The 13840-nt window shown below is 44.9% G+C and overlaps 1 protein-coding gene and 1 non-coding gene across 2 annotated transcripts; both read left to right on the forward strand.

The window, feature by feature from the left end:
• Nucleotides 1-8265: 8265 nt before the first annotated feature.
• LOC122686352 lies at nucleotides 8266-8415 on the forward strand. The gene has a single exon (XR_006338721.1). It is a non-coding gene; the product is annotated as a small nucleolar RNA SNORA62/SNORA6 family (small nucleolar RNA).
• A 2020-nt stretch (nucleotides 8416-10435) lies between these two features.
• Nucleotides 10436-11117, forward strand: DEFB136 (defensin beta 136). Its single transcript, XM_043890680.1, has 2 exons — nucleotides 10436-10490; nucleotides 10945-11117. The coding sequence occupies exons 1-2, from the start codon at nucleotides 10436-10438 to the stop codon at nucleotides 11115-11117; spliced, it is 228 nt and encodes a 75-aa protein (XP_043746615.1).
• Nucleotides 11118-13840: the final 2723 nt, after the last annotated feature.

The following is a 13840-nucleotide window of genomic DNA, read 5'->3' on the forward strand; positions in this document are numbered from 1 at the left end:
GGAAACAGTGGAAGCAGTGTCAGACTTTATTTTGGGGGGCTCCAAAATCACTGCAGATGGTGATTGCAGCCATGAAATTAAAAGACGCTTACTCCTTGGAAGGAAGGTTATGACCAACCTGGATAGCATATTAAAAAGCAAGACATTACTTTGCCAACAAAGGTCCATCTAGTCAAGGCTATGGTTTTTCCAGTGGTCATGTATGGATGTGAGAGTTGAACTGTGAAGAAAGCTGAGCGCCAAAAGATTGATGCTTTTGAACTGTGGTGTTGGAGAAGACTCTTGAGAGTCCCTTGGACTGCAAGGAGATCCAACCAGTCCATCCTGAAGGAGATCAGTCCTGGGTGTTCATTGGAAGGACTGATGTTGAAGCTGAAACTCCAATACTTTGGCCACCTCATGCGAAGAGTTGACTCATTGGAAAAGACCCTGATGCTGGGAGGGATTGGGGGCAGGAGGAGAAGGAGACGACAGAGAATGAGATGGTTGGATGGCATCACCAACTCGATGGACATGAGTTTGAGTAAACTCCGGGAGTTGGTGATGGACAGGGAGGCCTGGCGTGCTGCGATTCATGGGGACGCAAAGAGTCGGACACGACTGAGCGACTGAACTGAACTGAACTGATTGTATAGCACAGAGAATTATATCCAATATCTTCTAATAACCTATAATGGAAAAGAATCTGAAAAGAACAAATATACGGATAGAGACACATTTAGATATAACTGAATCACTTTACTGTATACCGAAAACACCATAAATCAACTATACTTCAATGAAAAATAAAATTAAATAAATTAATAAAATTTCATTCATGACCTTTTGTAACTTGGCTCTACCTCTATCTCCAGCCTCATCTGTAACCACATCCCACCCTTCAGTGACACCTAAATATGTGTTCATAACTGCACACACCAGACTTTTCTACACCTCTATGCCCTGATCTGTGGATCTATTGATTTTTCCTAGAGTCCTCTTTCCTGGATAATTCCTACTTACCCTGAAAGATTCGCCTCCTCCAAAAAGCCTTCCTTGCTTCTCTCAAAGCTCAATTTGGTGCCCCAAGTTTCCATAGTATCCTGTACATAATTCTTGTTCACAATTTTTACCTCTTTATATGAAAATTATAACCTATGGCCCATGCAACTGTGAGGACAGGAATCTTCTCTATGTCCCTGGAACCCAGCAAAGGGCCTGGCATAAAGTGCCACTAATGTTGGCCACCCTGAAGTGAACGTTCCTGCTCTCTGGAGCTTTCCATTTCCATGCCCCATGCTACATTTCCCCTCCACGCTCACAGTGATCATGGCCCTTCTGTATTTTCCCCACATTGGGTCTGTAACTCACTTCTTACAGACACGAGTCTGAGTCAGGGCAGGGTGGGCTGCTGATCTGCTCAGAGTTATGACTAAGGCTGAGGATTTGTCGCACACCAGGTCCATGACCAGTGCTGTAGAACTGCCTTTCTCACAGCATGCACAGAAATCCATGGAGATAAGGACAGCCCCGTTGGCTACAACTGTGCTAGGGAATTCAAGGACCAGGAAGAGACTCAAATGCCCAAAGGAAAAAATCATGTTCTATAGACAATCTGTCTGAAGCTAAGGAAGAAGGCAAACCAGCCCAGGGGACTTCTGGGCATCTGGCCAGTGGCAGAGGGCATCTGATCTGGAAAGAAAGCCCTGAGAACATTCTTCCTTGTGTGTGTAGCCAGGGACCAGTTCCAAGCCAACGTCTCCTCACAGAATGTCCTAAGACTCCAAACATAATCGAATCTTGCTAAAGGCATAATGGATTCACCTGATTACACAGTCCCTTCCAGCCAGAAGTGTCTCTTGATTGCTTGCGACAACCAGACCCCCACTTTCCTCTCTGAACTTCTCCAGGTCCAAACAGGGATTTCTTTAGTATCCTCATGTCATGGTTATATGTAACCAGCTGGCTAAATTTTTTTTCCTACATGGGTTTGGGCTTATGTTTTGGTCTGAATTCTTGCTCAGAGCTTGCAGGCTGTTAGACATAGTGAAACTATGATCTTAATCCTCACTCTAAGTCCCGCCCCAACATACAGCTAGAGGAACCTGGTGAAAGAGCGGAGGGTTCTGGGTCATGCCCCAGAAAACCCAAGATTTAGGTCAAGTTTCCCAGTGATCAGAGAAGCTGCTGTGTTCACATTCTTTGTTCCTCTGGTCTGAAGTCTGCCAGTTGCTAAGGAGATGGCAGCAATGTTCTCCTACCCTCTGACTTCCATGGATTCTCCCATCAGCCCTATATGGCAGAACGGGCCACACTGAACCCCGATATCCACCCTGGCTTGAAACAAGGCTCTTCCCATCTTCTGCTGGGAAGTTCTAGGATCAGAAACGTGTTCCTTCATCAGACCTGAAAGGCTTCCTCCTTCCATTGATCTTGATCTTCCATTTGACAGTGTGCTTCCACCTAAGGGGATGGGTGTATGTTAAGCTGGGCCATGGGAGTATGCCTCAGGCCTTCGCCAGGACTGACATTTCCTCAGATTTCCTAGGGATGAGCTGGACATGGGAACAAAGACCCTATAGCAGGACTGGTCTAGACAAATGCACCTTTAAACCTTGTGATCCTGTGGTCTGTTGTGAGACCTTGGGTTCCTGGTTGGAACCTGGGGCACTAGCCCTCGGTATTCCCGGGTTCCCAAGCCTCACAGATCAACCACAGAAGAGAAGGTATAACAGATCTGTGTCCACTGCTATCTTCCAGGATTGGTGTGATGGGGAGACCTTATTTTAATCCCAGGGGTTTTCATATAGGAAACAGAATCTCTTCCAACTTGATTCTGGGTAAACTGTTTATTATAACTTGAATATCCTGAGTATTATGCAGTCCATGAAGGCAAGTGTACAGCGGACTGCGCATCACAAAAGAGAACATTCCAACAATCAAGGCTGTAGCAACATAACGATTCTGTTTTGAAAGAGGGACAAAATTCCTTGGGGAGACCGGGCAAAGCAATACCCTCAGAAGACATGCCTGGGAAAAAAATATTTTTTGAACATCCACTCCTGACCCTCATCTAAATTTTTTCCAATCAAAAAATGTTCTGTGTGCCTGCCTGAACAACCAGATTTTCAGTTACTCCATCAGGGGCAGGGAAGTGGAGACCTCGGAGGCATCTTGCAGAGACACCCAATTTCTACAAGTCTCAGTGAAAACCCACAGGGCACTAGGGAAGTGCCAGCCTGCCAAAGTCTCTCCTGCTGTCTTCCCATCCCTCTCCCCTCACAATTCTTTTGACTCATAATATTATACAGATATGGCCAAGTCACTTTCCATTCACTTTTGTCTCTTCTCCTGATACAAAGAGGAAGAGAAGAACAATCACCAAGAACCCACAGTCCCTATATTTTCTGTGTGTCATCTCCATTTGTCCCACAACAACGTATAAAGAGGTACATTGATTCTCATCTTACAAATGAAGACCCCAAAATTCTGACACATTAAGTGACTTATCCAATATCACATACCTCAGAAGCAGCAGAGCACAGAGGCCAGCTTGAATCTATCAGAGGCTAAGGTTTGGGTTCTTGCACTAAAAAAACATAGCCTGCCTGTACCTTGGAGGAGAAGTTTGGGTGGGAATTGTCAAAGAAACCATTCTCATTCATTTATTCCCATTTGAAGAGCTGAGTTGAAGTACCTGAGCTTGAACCCCATAGACAGAGTCTTCTGCAAGCTTTTTCAGCCAAACTTACTCCCGTTTCCATGGCTGTCACAAATCTCAAGCTATGGCATGGCACAAACCTCATGCAACTTGGATGGCATCTTTATTTCTGTGCCTTACTTTTTTTTAACCGCTTGTTCTTGTTCAGTCGCTCAGTCGTGTTCCACTCTTTACAATCCCATGAACAGTAGCCCACCAGGTTCCTCTATCCATGGGATTCTCCACGCAAGAATACTGGTGTGGGTTGCCATGCCTGCTCCAAGGGCTCTTCCCCACGCTGGGATGGAACCCGCGTCTCCCGCATTGGCAGGCGTGTTCTTTACCACTGAGCCACCAGGGAAGCCCTTTTAGCGCTTACCTGTCTTGAAAATCTTCTCCTGTTCCTGGATAGCTTCACTACTCTGTGATGCGTAGTTCTAATAAAAAGCCAACCTCTGTAGCAGGCAGTAAAAGCAAATATTTGAGAAGAATAATTGGTTAAGAATGTAGTCGTTGCTCTCCGCCCCGTCTCCGCAGGCTCCATCATTTTCGGGCCTTGCTGCCAGAAGGAAAAACAAAAAACAAAAAAGGAAAAAATATTTTTAAAAGCCTGAAAATCCTTTAAAATCAACAACGCGGGGGTGGGGGGGCGGGGAGCGGGGGCGTGCCAGAGCATCCTCCTCCGAGAATCCACGAGGACGTCACTATGGCATGCTTCCCACATGATCCGCACACCTGCGTCCACGTGCCTCCGCTGGCCGTCCTCACCCGCAGCAGCACGTGCCTGAGCACTAGGCGTCTGCGCACCACGTGTACACCCGTCAGGAATCTGCCCACCACGTGTCCCACAGCAGGCACGCACACACCACGTGCCCATACATCACGTGTCCACCCACCTGGCATCTGAGCTGTCCCCCACAAGGGGAGGGAGTGGGCTGCAAGTCACTAGTGGGGCATGGTGTCAGGAAGCATTTAACAAAAGGCTTCCTGTGTGCTGTTTTGGATCTGTCAGGAACCCTCTGGCCCTTATTGATTCCTGAATATTCAGGAATTAAGAGGAGAGGCAGCCTTTCCCCGGGCTGAGGAAGCCAGGCATTTCTCATTACGGTGATAAGTACCCTCTTCCTTTTTATGAGCCATATGGTAAAAGGTGATTGTTTGCAACTCTCTCTTTGATAGGGATCGTCTTATGTTTTCTAAGTCTGGAATTTTAATCTTTATCTTTGCTGAGAATAACCAACTTGTAAGACAGTATATATGCCCACGCCATGTTGATTAAAACACCTTTGCTCCATCACAGCTTTGGTCCCCATGTCTTTCTTTCTTTCTTTCTTTCTTTCTTTCTTCCTTCCTTCCTATCTTCCTTCCTTCTTTCCTTCCTTCCTCCCTCCCTCCCTTCCTCCCTTCCTTCCTTTTCTCTCCTTCTCTCTCTCTCCCTCTCTCTCTCCCTCTCTCTCTCTCTTTCTCTATTTCTGGCTAATTCCTTGGAGCGCGGAGGCCCGCTGAGCTCACTTTCTTGCCCGGGCTTCTAAGACCCTCTCGGGAAGGCGCCCGGTGCCTACATGCAGCAGCGCGAGCCCTGAGAACAGGGCTCTATTGGCTTTCCTCGTAAACCAGGGGATAGCAGCCTCTTTCTCTCTCTTACTCTCCAGACCACCAGGTTCCGGTCTGTTAAAGGACCAGCAAGCGCTATCAGCCTCTTTCTCTCTCTTACTCTCCGGACCACCAGGTTCCTGTCCATTAAAGGACCAACAGCATGGGACCGTCCTTGGTTCTGGAGAACATTTGTTTCCTTGATCTGAGTGGTGGTTACACAGTGTTTGCTGTATATTCAGTCACTAAGTCTGTGATGTGTTTTTCTTTATGTGTATTAAATTTCATCTTTTATCAATATTTTATGTTAAAAGTTTAAGAATAAGAGCCATCCAGAGGACAGAGGATTTTTAGGATGGTGTGAGGTTTCTGTATGATACTGTTGCAGGAAGGGGGACCCCTTCCAGGGCCCGAAACTGGGCTCTTGTCTAACACTAGGAAATGAATTGTCCGAGGAGACACATGCTGACAAAGCAAGAGATTTTATTGGGAAAGGGCACCCGGGTGGAGAGCAGTAGGTAAGGGAACCCAGGAGAATTGCTCTGCCGCGTGGCTCGCAGTCTTGGGTTTTATGGTGATGGGATTAGTTTCCGGGTGGTCTTTGGCCAATCATTCTAATTCACAGTCTTTCCTGGTGGCGCACGCATCGTTCAGCCAAGATGGATGCTAGCAAGAGGGATTCTGGGAAGTGGACGGACAGGTAGTGTCTCCTCTCGATCTTTCCCAAACTCTTCCGGCTGGTGGTGGCCTATTAGTTCCGTATTCCTTATCAGGATCTCCTGCCATAAAACAACTCATGCAAATGGTTACTATGGTGCCTGGCCAGGGTGGGCGGTTTCAATCAGTGTGCTTCACCTAACAATACTACAAGAGGGATGAAACGTTACACATTTGTCAAAGCTGATAACATAAATCCCACAGGTGAACCTTAGCATAAAGTACACATTTTGAGTGATAATATACGTCACCGTGGGGGGTCATCATTTGAAACAAACATACCACTCTGGTAGGGGTGGTTGACAGGAGGAAGCTGTCTGAACTTTCCACTCAATTTAGCTGTGAACCTAAAACTGTTCTAAAAAAGATGGAGTCTGTAGATTTACAGACATATAGAACAGATTTTGATTGCCAAGAGGGAGGGAAGAGATGCATTGGGAGTTTGGGATTAGCAGATGCAAACTATTACCTATAGGATGGATAATAAACAAGGTCCTACTGTATAGAATGGGGAGCTATATACAATATCTTGTAATAAACAATAATGGAAAAGTATAATTTTAAAAGCTTAATAATTTTTAAAATGTAGTTATAATAAAGTAATAATAATAAAATTTAAAAATAAAAACCATGGGAGAAAATAAATTTGCCCATGCAGAAAAATAAACAGTGAAGTCACTGCATTCAGGAACTGTGTGATTAGTAAAATGAGACAGGTGAAAAGGAAGCATAATTCAGTTTGACTGGGTAATTCATTAAGGTTCAGTAGGATGTGCCGTGGTCATTTTCTTCTCAAAGGTAAAGACGATAGTAAGGTGAGCAGGAGAATTCTAGAATACTAAGATAAAGGAAGAAAGCACCAACACAGCAATACTAAATGGAAGAGAATGAAGCCGTTTCTGTTTCCCTGGCAGCTTTGTTCAACAAGACTTCAAGCAGAAGGTGGGAACACTTAAATCACTTAGGAGAAATTCCTTCCCCAAGGCTGGAATGGTGATTTAACAGGACATCTGTGGATGGAAAGGAAAGGGTCTGTCCTGAACATATGCTGATCCCCAGACACATGTTAGATCTGGTTTTTTTCCAGAACTGTATGTAGGAGGGACTCAGAAGTATTTAGAAAATGTTAGATTCATACTTCCTATCTTCCCTAAAGCACAATTGAACAATTTAAAATATATGAAGGACAGAGTTCTGAACTGAGTATCAAGACAGCTGAATATTTGATGCCAGCACAGCCCCCAGCTTGCTTCCTTCCTTTGTGCAAGTCCATTCACAAATCTGAGCCTTGTTTTCTCCATCTCTGAAAGAATGAGGTGTCTATGCTTTGTCTATGTCTAAGCTATGGTCTACACTATGTCTGTGATAGCAGATGGTTAGCATATGGCCTGGGCTCTGTGGGCCAGAATCACATGCCCACTGAAGGGTCTCTTGGGAGCCTTTCCTGGGATCTTGCAAGGGAATCCTCAGCCCTGAACTAGCACTGACCTCGGTACTTCTAGTCCACTAGCCCACCATCTCTCTCCCATCCCCATTCCAACCTACAGCCACATTCTCAACCATACCCATTGTTGTAAACCAGAATAAAACTTTCCCAGTGATGTCTTGCATTCACTAAGAAGTCCCTTGGAGAGGGTCCACAGAAGAGAAAGAAACACAGCTATAGTGGTAGAATTTAATAAAGAATAAGGGAGAGGAGAAGAAGGAAAGAGCACAATGCATTTTGTAAGCTTTAGCTCATTTCATCCTCAAAAAAAAAAAAAAAAAAAAAAACCTCTTAACAGTGCACTTCTAGAGAAAAGGAAGATTATCTGAAAAAAAAAAAAAAAAAAAACACTGATTCAAAAAGACATTATGCACCCCAGTGTTCCCAGCAGCACTCTAGAAGCAACCTAAGTGTCCCTCAGCAGAACATGCCCATGTGCTCAGTGGTGTCTGACTCTTTGCGACCCACCTGGACTGTAGCCCACCAGGCTCCTCTGTCCATGGAATTTCTCCAGGCAAGAACACTAGAGTGAATTGCCATTTCCTACTCCAGGGGATCTTCCCAACCCAGAGATTGAACCTGTGTCTCCTGCATCTCCTGCATTGCAGGCAAATTCTTTACTGCTGAGCCACCAGCAAAGCCCCATCAACAAAAAACGTTATGGTATGAATAAATATGAATATATACACATGCAATGAAATACTATTCAGCCATTAAAAAATAAAATTTTGCTATTTACAGCAACATGGACTTGGAGGGTATTATACTAACTGAAATAAGACAGAGAAAGACTGCATATTGTTAGAGCTTGGAGTTGAGGCTTCTGGCCGAGGGACTCACAAGTGTAGGTAGTGTGCTACACAAGGGGCAAGTGTTTCGCTAACACCACAAGGGTCTCTGGCCCAATGAGTGGGGTTGGATAGTAATACTTGCTACAAAACTATGATTTTAAGGAATGAGAGCTTATTTAAGGAGAGATTAAAACATTTTAAAAATAGCTTTTATTCTCTTCAATATTCCTAACTCTTCAGGCAGTACTTGACTTTTCTGTTTTCTCAGTTGATGTATCCTGCTCTGAGATCCTAAAAGGGGAGCGTCCTCATTGGGTCTGATGTGGATGCTCGCCCGGGAAGTTCTGCGCATGCGTGGCACCATCTCCAGAGCACATCCATGGGAGGTCATGCCGGATCTCTACTTCTACAGAGATCCTGAAGAGATTGAAAAAGAAGAGCAGGCAGCAGCTGAGAAGGCTGTGACCAAGGAGGAGTTTCAGGGAGAATGGACTGCTGCAGCTCCAGAGCTCACTGCTCCTCAGCCCGAGGTGGCAGACTGGTCCGAGGGTGTGCGGGTGCCTCCCGCGCCTATTCAGCGGTTCCCCACTGAAGACTGCGGGGCTCAGCCTTCCGCTGAAGACTGGTCTGCAGCTCCCGCCGCTCAGGCCACTGAATGGGTAGGAACCACCACTGAGTGGTCGTAAGCTGTTCTTCCACAAACTTCCACCAAAATGGAAAATAAACTGTTTCTTAAAAAAAAAAGAGAGAGAAAGACAAATATGGTATGATATCACTTATATGTGGAATCTTTATAAAAAGATACAACACACTAATGGATATAACAAAATAAAGCAGATTCACAGATAGAATATATATAGTGGTTACCAGTGGGGAGAGGGAAGAGCAGAGGGGCAATATAGCGGCAGGGAATTAAAAGGTACAAACAGGTATAAAATCAGACACAAGACTATGTTGTACAACACAGCAAATCTGGCCAATTTTTTTCCCAATATTTTATAATAACTAGAAATGGACCTTTAAAATTTGTGAATCGCTATATTGTATGCCTGTAACTTTCATAATATTGTACGGCAACTCTACCTCAATTTTTTTAAATCTTACAAATAAAAAAGAGGGAAAGAAAGAAAGAGAAAAAGAAAAAACAAAGAAAAGAGGAAGCTGAAACTCAGAGATGCTAAATAATTCATCCAAAGGCCTGTGACAGCAAAACAGAGTGTAACCAATAAAACTATGCTCTGTTGCCACTTTAGAGACTCAGAATTCTACAGTCTTGGATCATTCAGGTACAAGCCTGGCTCGGGGGCAAGAATAAAGCCTAAGTGCGTGTTTTCTTCTGTCCCACCATCCCTCCAGGGAGGCAGACCTAATGACCCTTTCCGGGAACCGCGTCCCTCTAGCTCCAGGGAAGCGTTGTTCTGCTCACCTCCTGAGAGAGGGCAACCAACCCTGAACCAGCTCTTCCTGGTCTCAGGGGCCAGGAGAGAATTCTAACTCACCCACTCCGAAAACAAACCTTCCCCAGAACTGGTTCCCAAAGTGCAGCTGACTTTCTACATCAGCCATCCAGAAAACAAAGTTGCTCAGTGAACTGTTCTGGGGGGTGAGGTTCCCTGCAGCACGGCCTCCAATAGGCAAATAAGCTTTCCCTTCTTCAGTGTGTCTGAACACCTACCTAACTCTTGGTCAGGCCAACAGTTGACACCCTGAGATTCTTTGCTTCTTGGAACACTGTAAATTCTTGCTGACATCCTTTCTGGTCTTCAATTAAGCCTGTGTTTTATCACATCACCTCTCTGGCTCCTGTGTTTTCAGTGGGACTGCAAAAAATGGGAGGAATAAGCAGACATTTCCCTTCCATTTTCCCATCAGTGTCCATTTGAAGTGACACAAGAATAGTGCCCAGCCCTGAGCATGATGATGCCTGGTCTCTCCCTTTCTTCTACCTTGACTGTGTCCTTTCCTCTCCCATGATTTGTAAAAGAGGAAGTCGCACAGAATGGCCCAGGGATTCCTTTTCCTGTAATCCTGAAAAAGCCTGTCTCCCCTGGGTATCCCTCCAGATAGAATGAGGCCAGTGTCCAGCCCCACCCAGCCTTGCCCAGCGCTATAAAGGAGCCTCCCAGATAGCCACCCCCAGGAAGCTGTAGTTCTGTGTCCTCATCAACTATGAGACTCCGTCTCTCTGGGTTACTCTTCCTCCTGGTGATCTCATTGCCTTCAGGTAAATAATGATGGGTATGGGTCATGAAAACTGAGGGTCTTCCGAGGACTGAGGCACTTGAAAAGCCCTGTTGGTGTAAGCCCAGCAGGGAGACCACGGTATCAGTCAGCAGAGGTGCTAGAGGCAAGAGGTGGGTGAGTGTTATTCAGCCCCTGCCCTGACCATCTGTTGCTACCTCCTGAAAGTCTGCCATAGCTTAAGAGAGGGGAGCCCTTTTCACCATTTGCATAGATCACTCTCCAGCTATTTACAATCCTGTGTCCCTCAGCTTCCTCTGATGAGCGCTGGACTCAGTGGCCTCGCCAAAATGTAACAGCAGATGAGAGGACGGAGTGTAGAAGGAAAACGCCAAACTGAGAAGCCGTTCACCACCAAAGAGAGGACAGCCCTGAGATTCCCCCAGGCTCTGGAAGACTGATTTTTCCTTTGTGCGCATGTGTTTTTTCTCCTTCAGGGAGCAGTTTCTTTAACAACAATGGCGCGACAGTCCGCACCTGCACCAAACTCGGTGGCGACTGTAGCTTCGGCTGTAAGCTGGGGTGGAAGTGGGTCGCCTTCTGTCACAACGTGTTGTCCTGCTGCGTGGAACTGAAGTTTAATAAACCCCCTCAGACCAAGCTACCATGACCCTCACCTAATGTGTGCAATTAAAAGGGTACACAAATGGCTAAAAGGATGAGATCTCCAATTTGTGTGTAAGCACGGTTAACTGGGCTCTGGGTAACAAAAGGGGGCCAGATTCTAACCAATTTACTGGCAAAATTCCAGGTGTGCTTTCTTAAAGGGGCACTGTGGTAATATGCATTCCTACTCTCTTTTCTGCCCTCCAATCTCCAATAAGTAATCCCTACATCGAATTCAAAATCAGTTGATTAATACATGACTACAGGCCCAAGTATAAGACATCTAATGAAGCTAATAATGGGCTTCCCAGGTGGCACAGTGGTAAAAAAATCTGCCTGCCAATTGCAAAAACCCAGGTTCTATCCCTGGGTCAAGAAGATCTCCTGTGGTAGGAAATAGCAACCCACTCCAGTATTCTTGCCTGGAAAACTCACATGGACAGAGGAGCAACTGAGCATATACACACAAGCCTTAATAACAATAGCTGACCACATGCCAGTCCCATTTTTAAGTGGTTTCAGTCAGTTCAGTCACTCAGTCGTGTCCAACTCTTTGTGACCCCATGGACTGCAGCACGCCAGGCTTCCCTGTCTATCACCAACTCCTGGCGCTTACTCAAACTCATGTCCATTGCATTGGTGATCCCATCCAACCATCTCATCCTCAGTCATCCCCTTCTTCTCCTGCCTTGAATCTTTCCCAGCATCAAGGTCTTTTCCAATGAATCAGTTCTTCGAGTCAGGTGGCCAAAGTATTGGAGTTTCAGCTTCAGCATCCGTCCTTCCAATAAATATTCAGGATTGATTTCCTTTAGGATGGACTGGTTGGATCTCCTTGCAGGCCAAGGGACTCTCAAGAGTCTTCTCCAACACCACAGTTCAAGAGCATCAATTCTTTGGTGCTCAGCTTTCTTTATAGTCCAACTCTCACATCCATACACGACTACTGGAAAAACCATAGCCTTGACTGGATGGACCTTGGTCAGCAAAGTAATGTCTCTGCTTTTTAATGTGCTGTCCAAGTTGGTCATAACTTTTCTTCCAAGGAGCAAGCCTCTTTTAATTTTATGACTGCAGTCACCATCTGCAGTGATTTTGGAGCCCAAAAAAATAAAGTCTCTCACTGTTTCCATTGTTTCCCCATCTATTTTCCATGAAGCAATGGGACCAGATGCCAAGATCTTAGTTTTCTGAATGTTGAGTTTTAAGCCAACTTTTTCACTCTCCTCTTTCACTTTCATCAAGAGGCTTTTTAGTTCTTCTTTGCTTTCTGCCATAAGGGTGATATCACCTGGGTATCTGAGGTTATTGATATTTCTCCTGGCAATATTGATTCCAGCTTATGCTTCATCCAGCCCAGCATTACACATGATGTACTCTGCATATAAGTTAAAGAAGCAGGGTGACAATATACAGCTTTGACATACTCCTTTCCCTATTTGGAACCAGTCTTTTGTTCCATGTCCAGTTCTAACTGTTGCTTCCTGACCTGCATACAGATTTCTCAGGAGGCAGGTCAGGTGGTCAGGTATTCCCATCTCTTGAAGAATTTTCCACAGTTTGTTATGATCCACACAAAGGTTTTGGCATAGTCAATAAAGCAGAAGTAGATGTTTTTCTGGAACTCTCTTGCTTTCTTGATGATCCAGCGGATGTTGGCAATTTGATCTCTGGTTCCTCTGCCTTTTCTAAAACCAGCTTGAACATCTGGAAGTTCACGGTTCACATACCGTTGAAGCCTGGCTTGGAGAATTTTGAGCATTACTTTACTAGTATGTGAGATGAATGCAATAGTGCGATAGTTTGAGCATTCTTTGGCATTGACTTTCTTTGGGATTGGAATGAAAACTGACCTTTTCCAGTCCTGTGGCCACTGCTGAGTTTTCCAGATTTGCTGGCATATTGAGTGCAGCACTTTCACAGCATCATCTTTCAGGATTTGAAATAGTTCAACTGGGATTCCATCACCTCCACTAGTTTTGTTCATAGTGATGCTTCCTAAGGCCCACTTGACTTTGCATTCCAGGACATCTTGACTCTAGGTGACTGATCACACCATCATGCTCTAGGTGAGTGATCACACCATCGTGATTATCTGGGTTGTAAAGATCTTTTTTGTACAGTCCTTCTGTGTATTCTTGCCACCTCTTCTTAATATCTTCTGCTTCTGTTAGGTCCATACCATTTCTGTCCTTTATTGTGCCCATATTTGCATGAAATGTTCCCTTGATATCTCTAATTTTCTCGAGATCTCTAGTCTTTCCCATTCTGTTGTTTTCCTCTATTTCTTTGCATTGATCACTGTGGAAGGTTTTTTTTATCTCTCCTTGGTATTCTTTGGAACTCTGCATTCAAATGAGTATATCTTTCCTTTTCTCCTTTGCCTTTAGCTTCTCTTCTTTTCTCAGCTATTTGTAAAGCCTCCTCAGACAACCATTTTTCCTTTTGCATTTCTTTTCCTTGAGGATGGTCTTGATCACTGCCTCCTGTACAATGTAACAAACCTCCATCCAAAGTTCTTCAGGTACTCTATCAGATCTAATCCCTTGAATCTATTTGTAACTTCCACTGTATAATCGTAAGGGATTTGATGATGTAGGTCATACCTGAATGGTCTAGTGGTTTTCCCTACTTTCTTCAATTTAAGTCTGAATTTGGCAATAAGGAGTTCATGATCTTAGCCACAGTCAGCTCCCGGTCTGTTTTTGCTGACTGTATAGAGCTTCT

This window comes from Cervus elaphus, chromosome 29 (genome assembly GCF_910594005.1).
Source record: "Cervus elaphus chromosome 29, mCerEla1.1, whole genome shotgun sequence".
In the NCBI taxonomy this organism is placed as follows: Eukaryota; Metazoa; Chordata; class Mammalia; order Artiodactyla; family Cervidae; genus Cervus; species Cervus elaphus.

Coding starts and splice junctions, on each gene's coding strand:
- DEFB136 (XM_043890680.1), top strand. CDS start 10,436: ATGAGACTCCGTCTCTCTGGGTTACTCTTCCTCCTGGTGATCTCATTG. Junction 10,491..10,944: donor GGTGATCTCATTGCCTTCAG/GTAAATAATGAT, acceptor TTTCTCCTTCAG/GGAGCAGTTTCTTTAACAAC.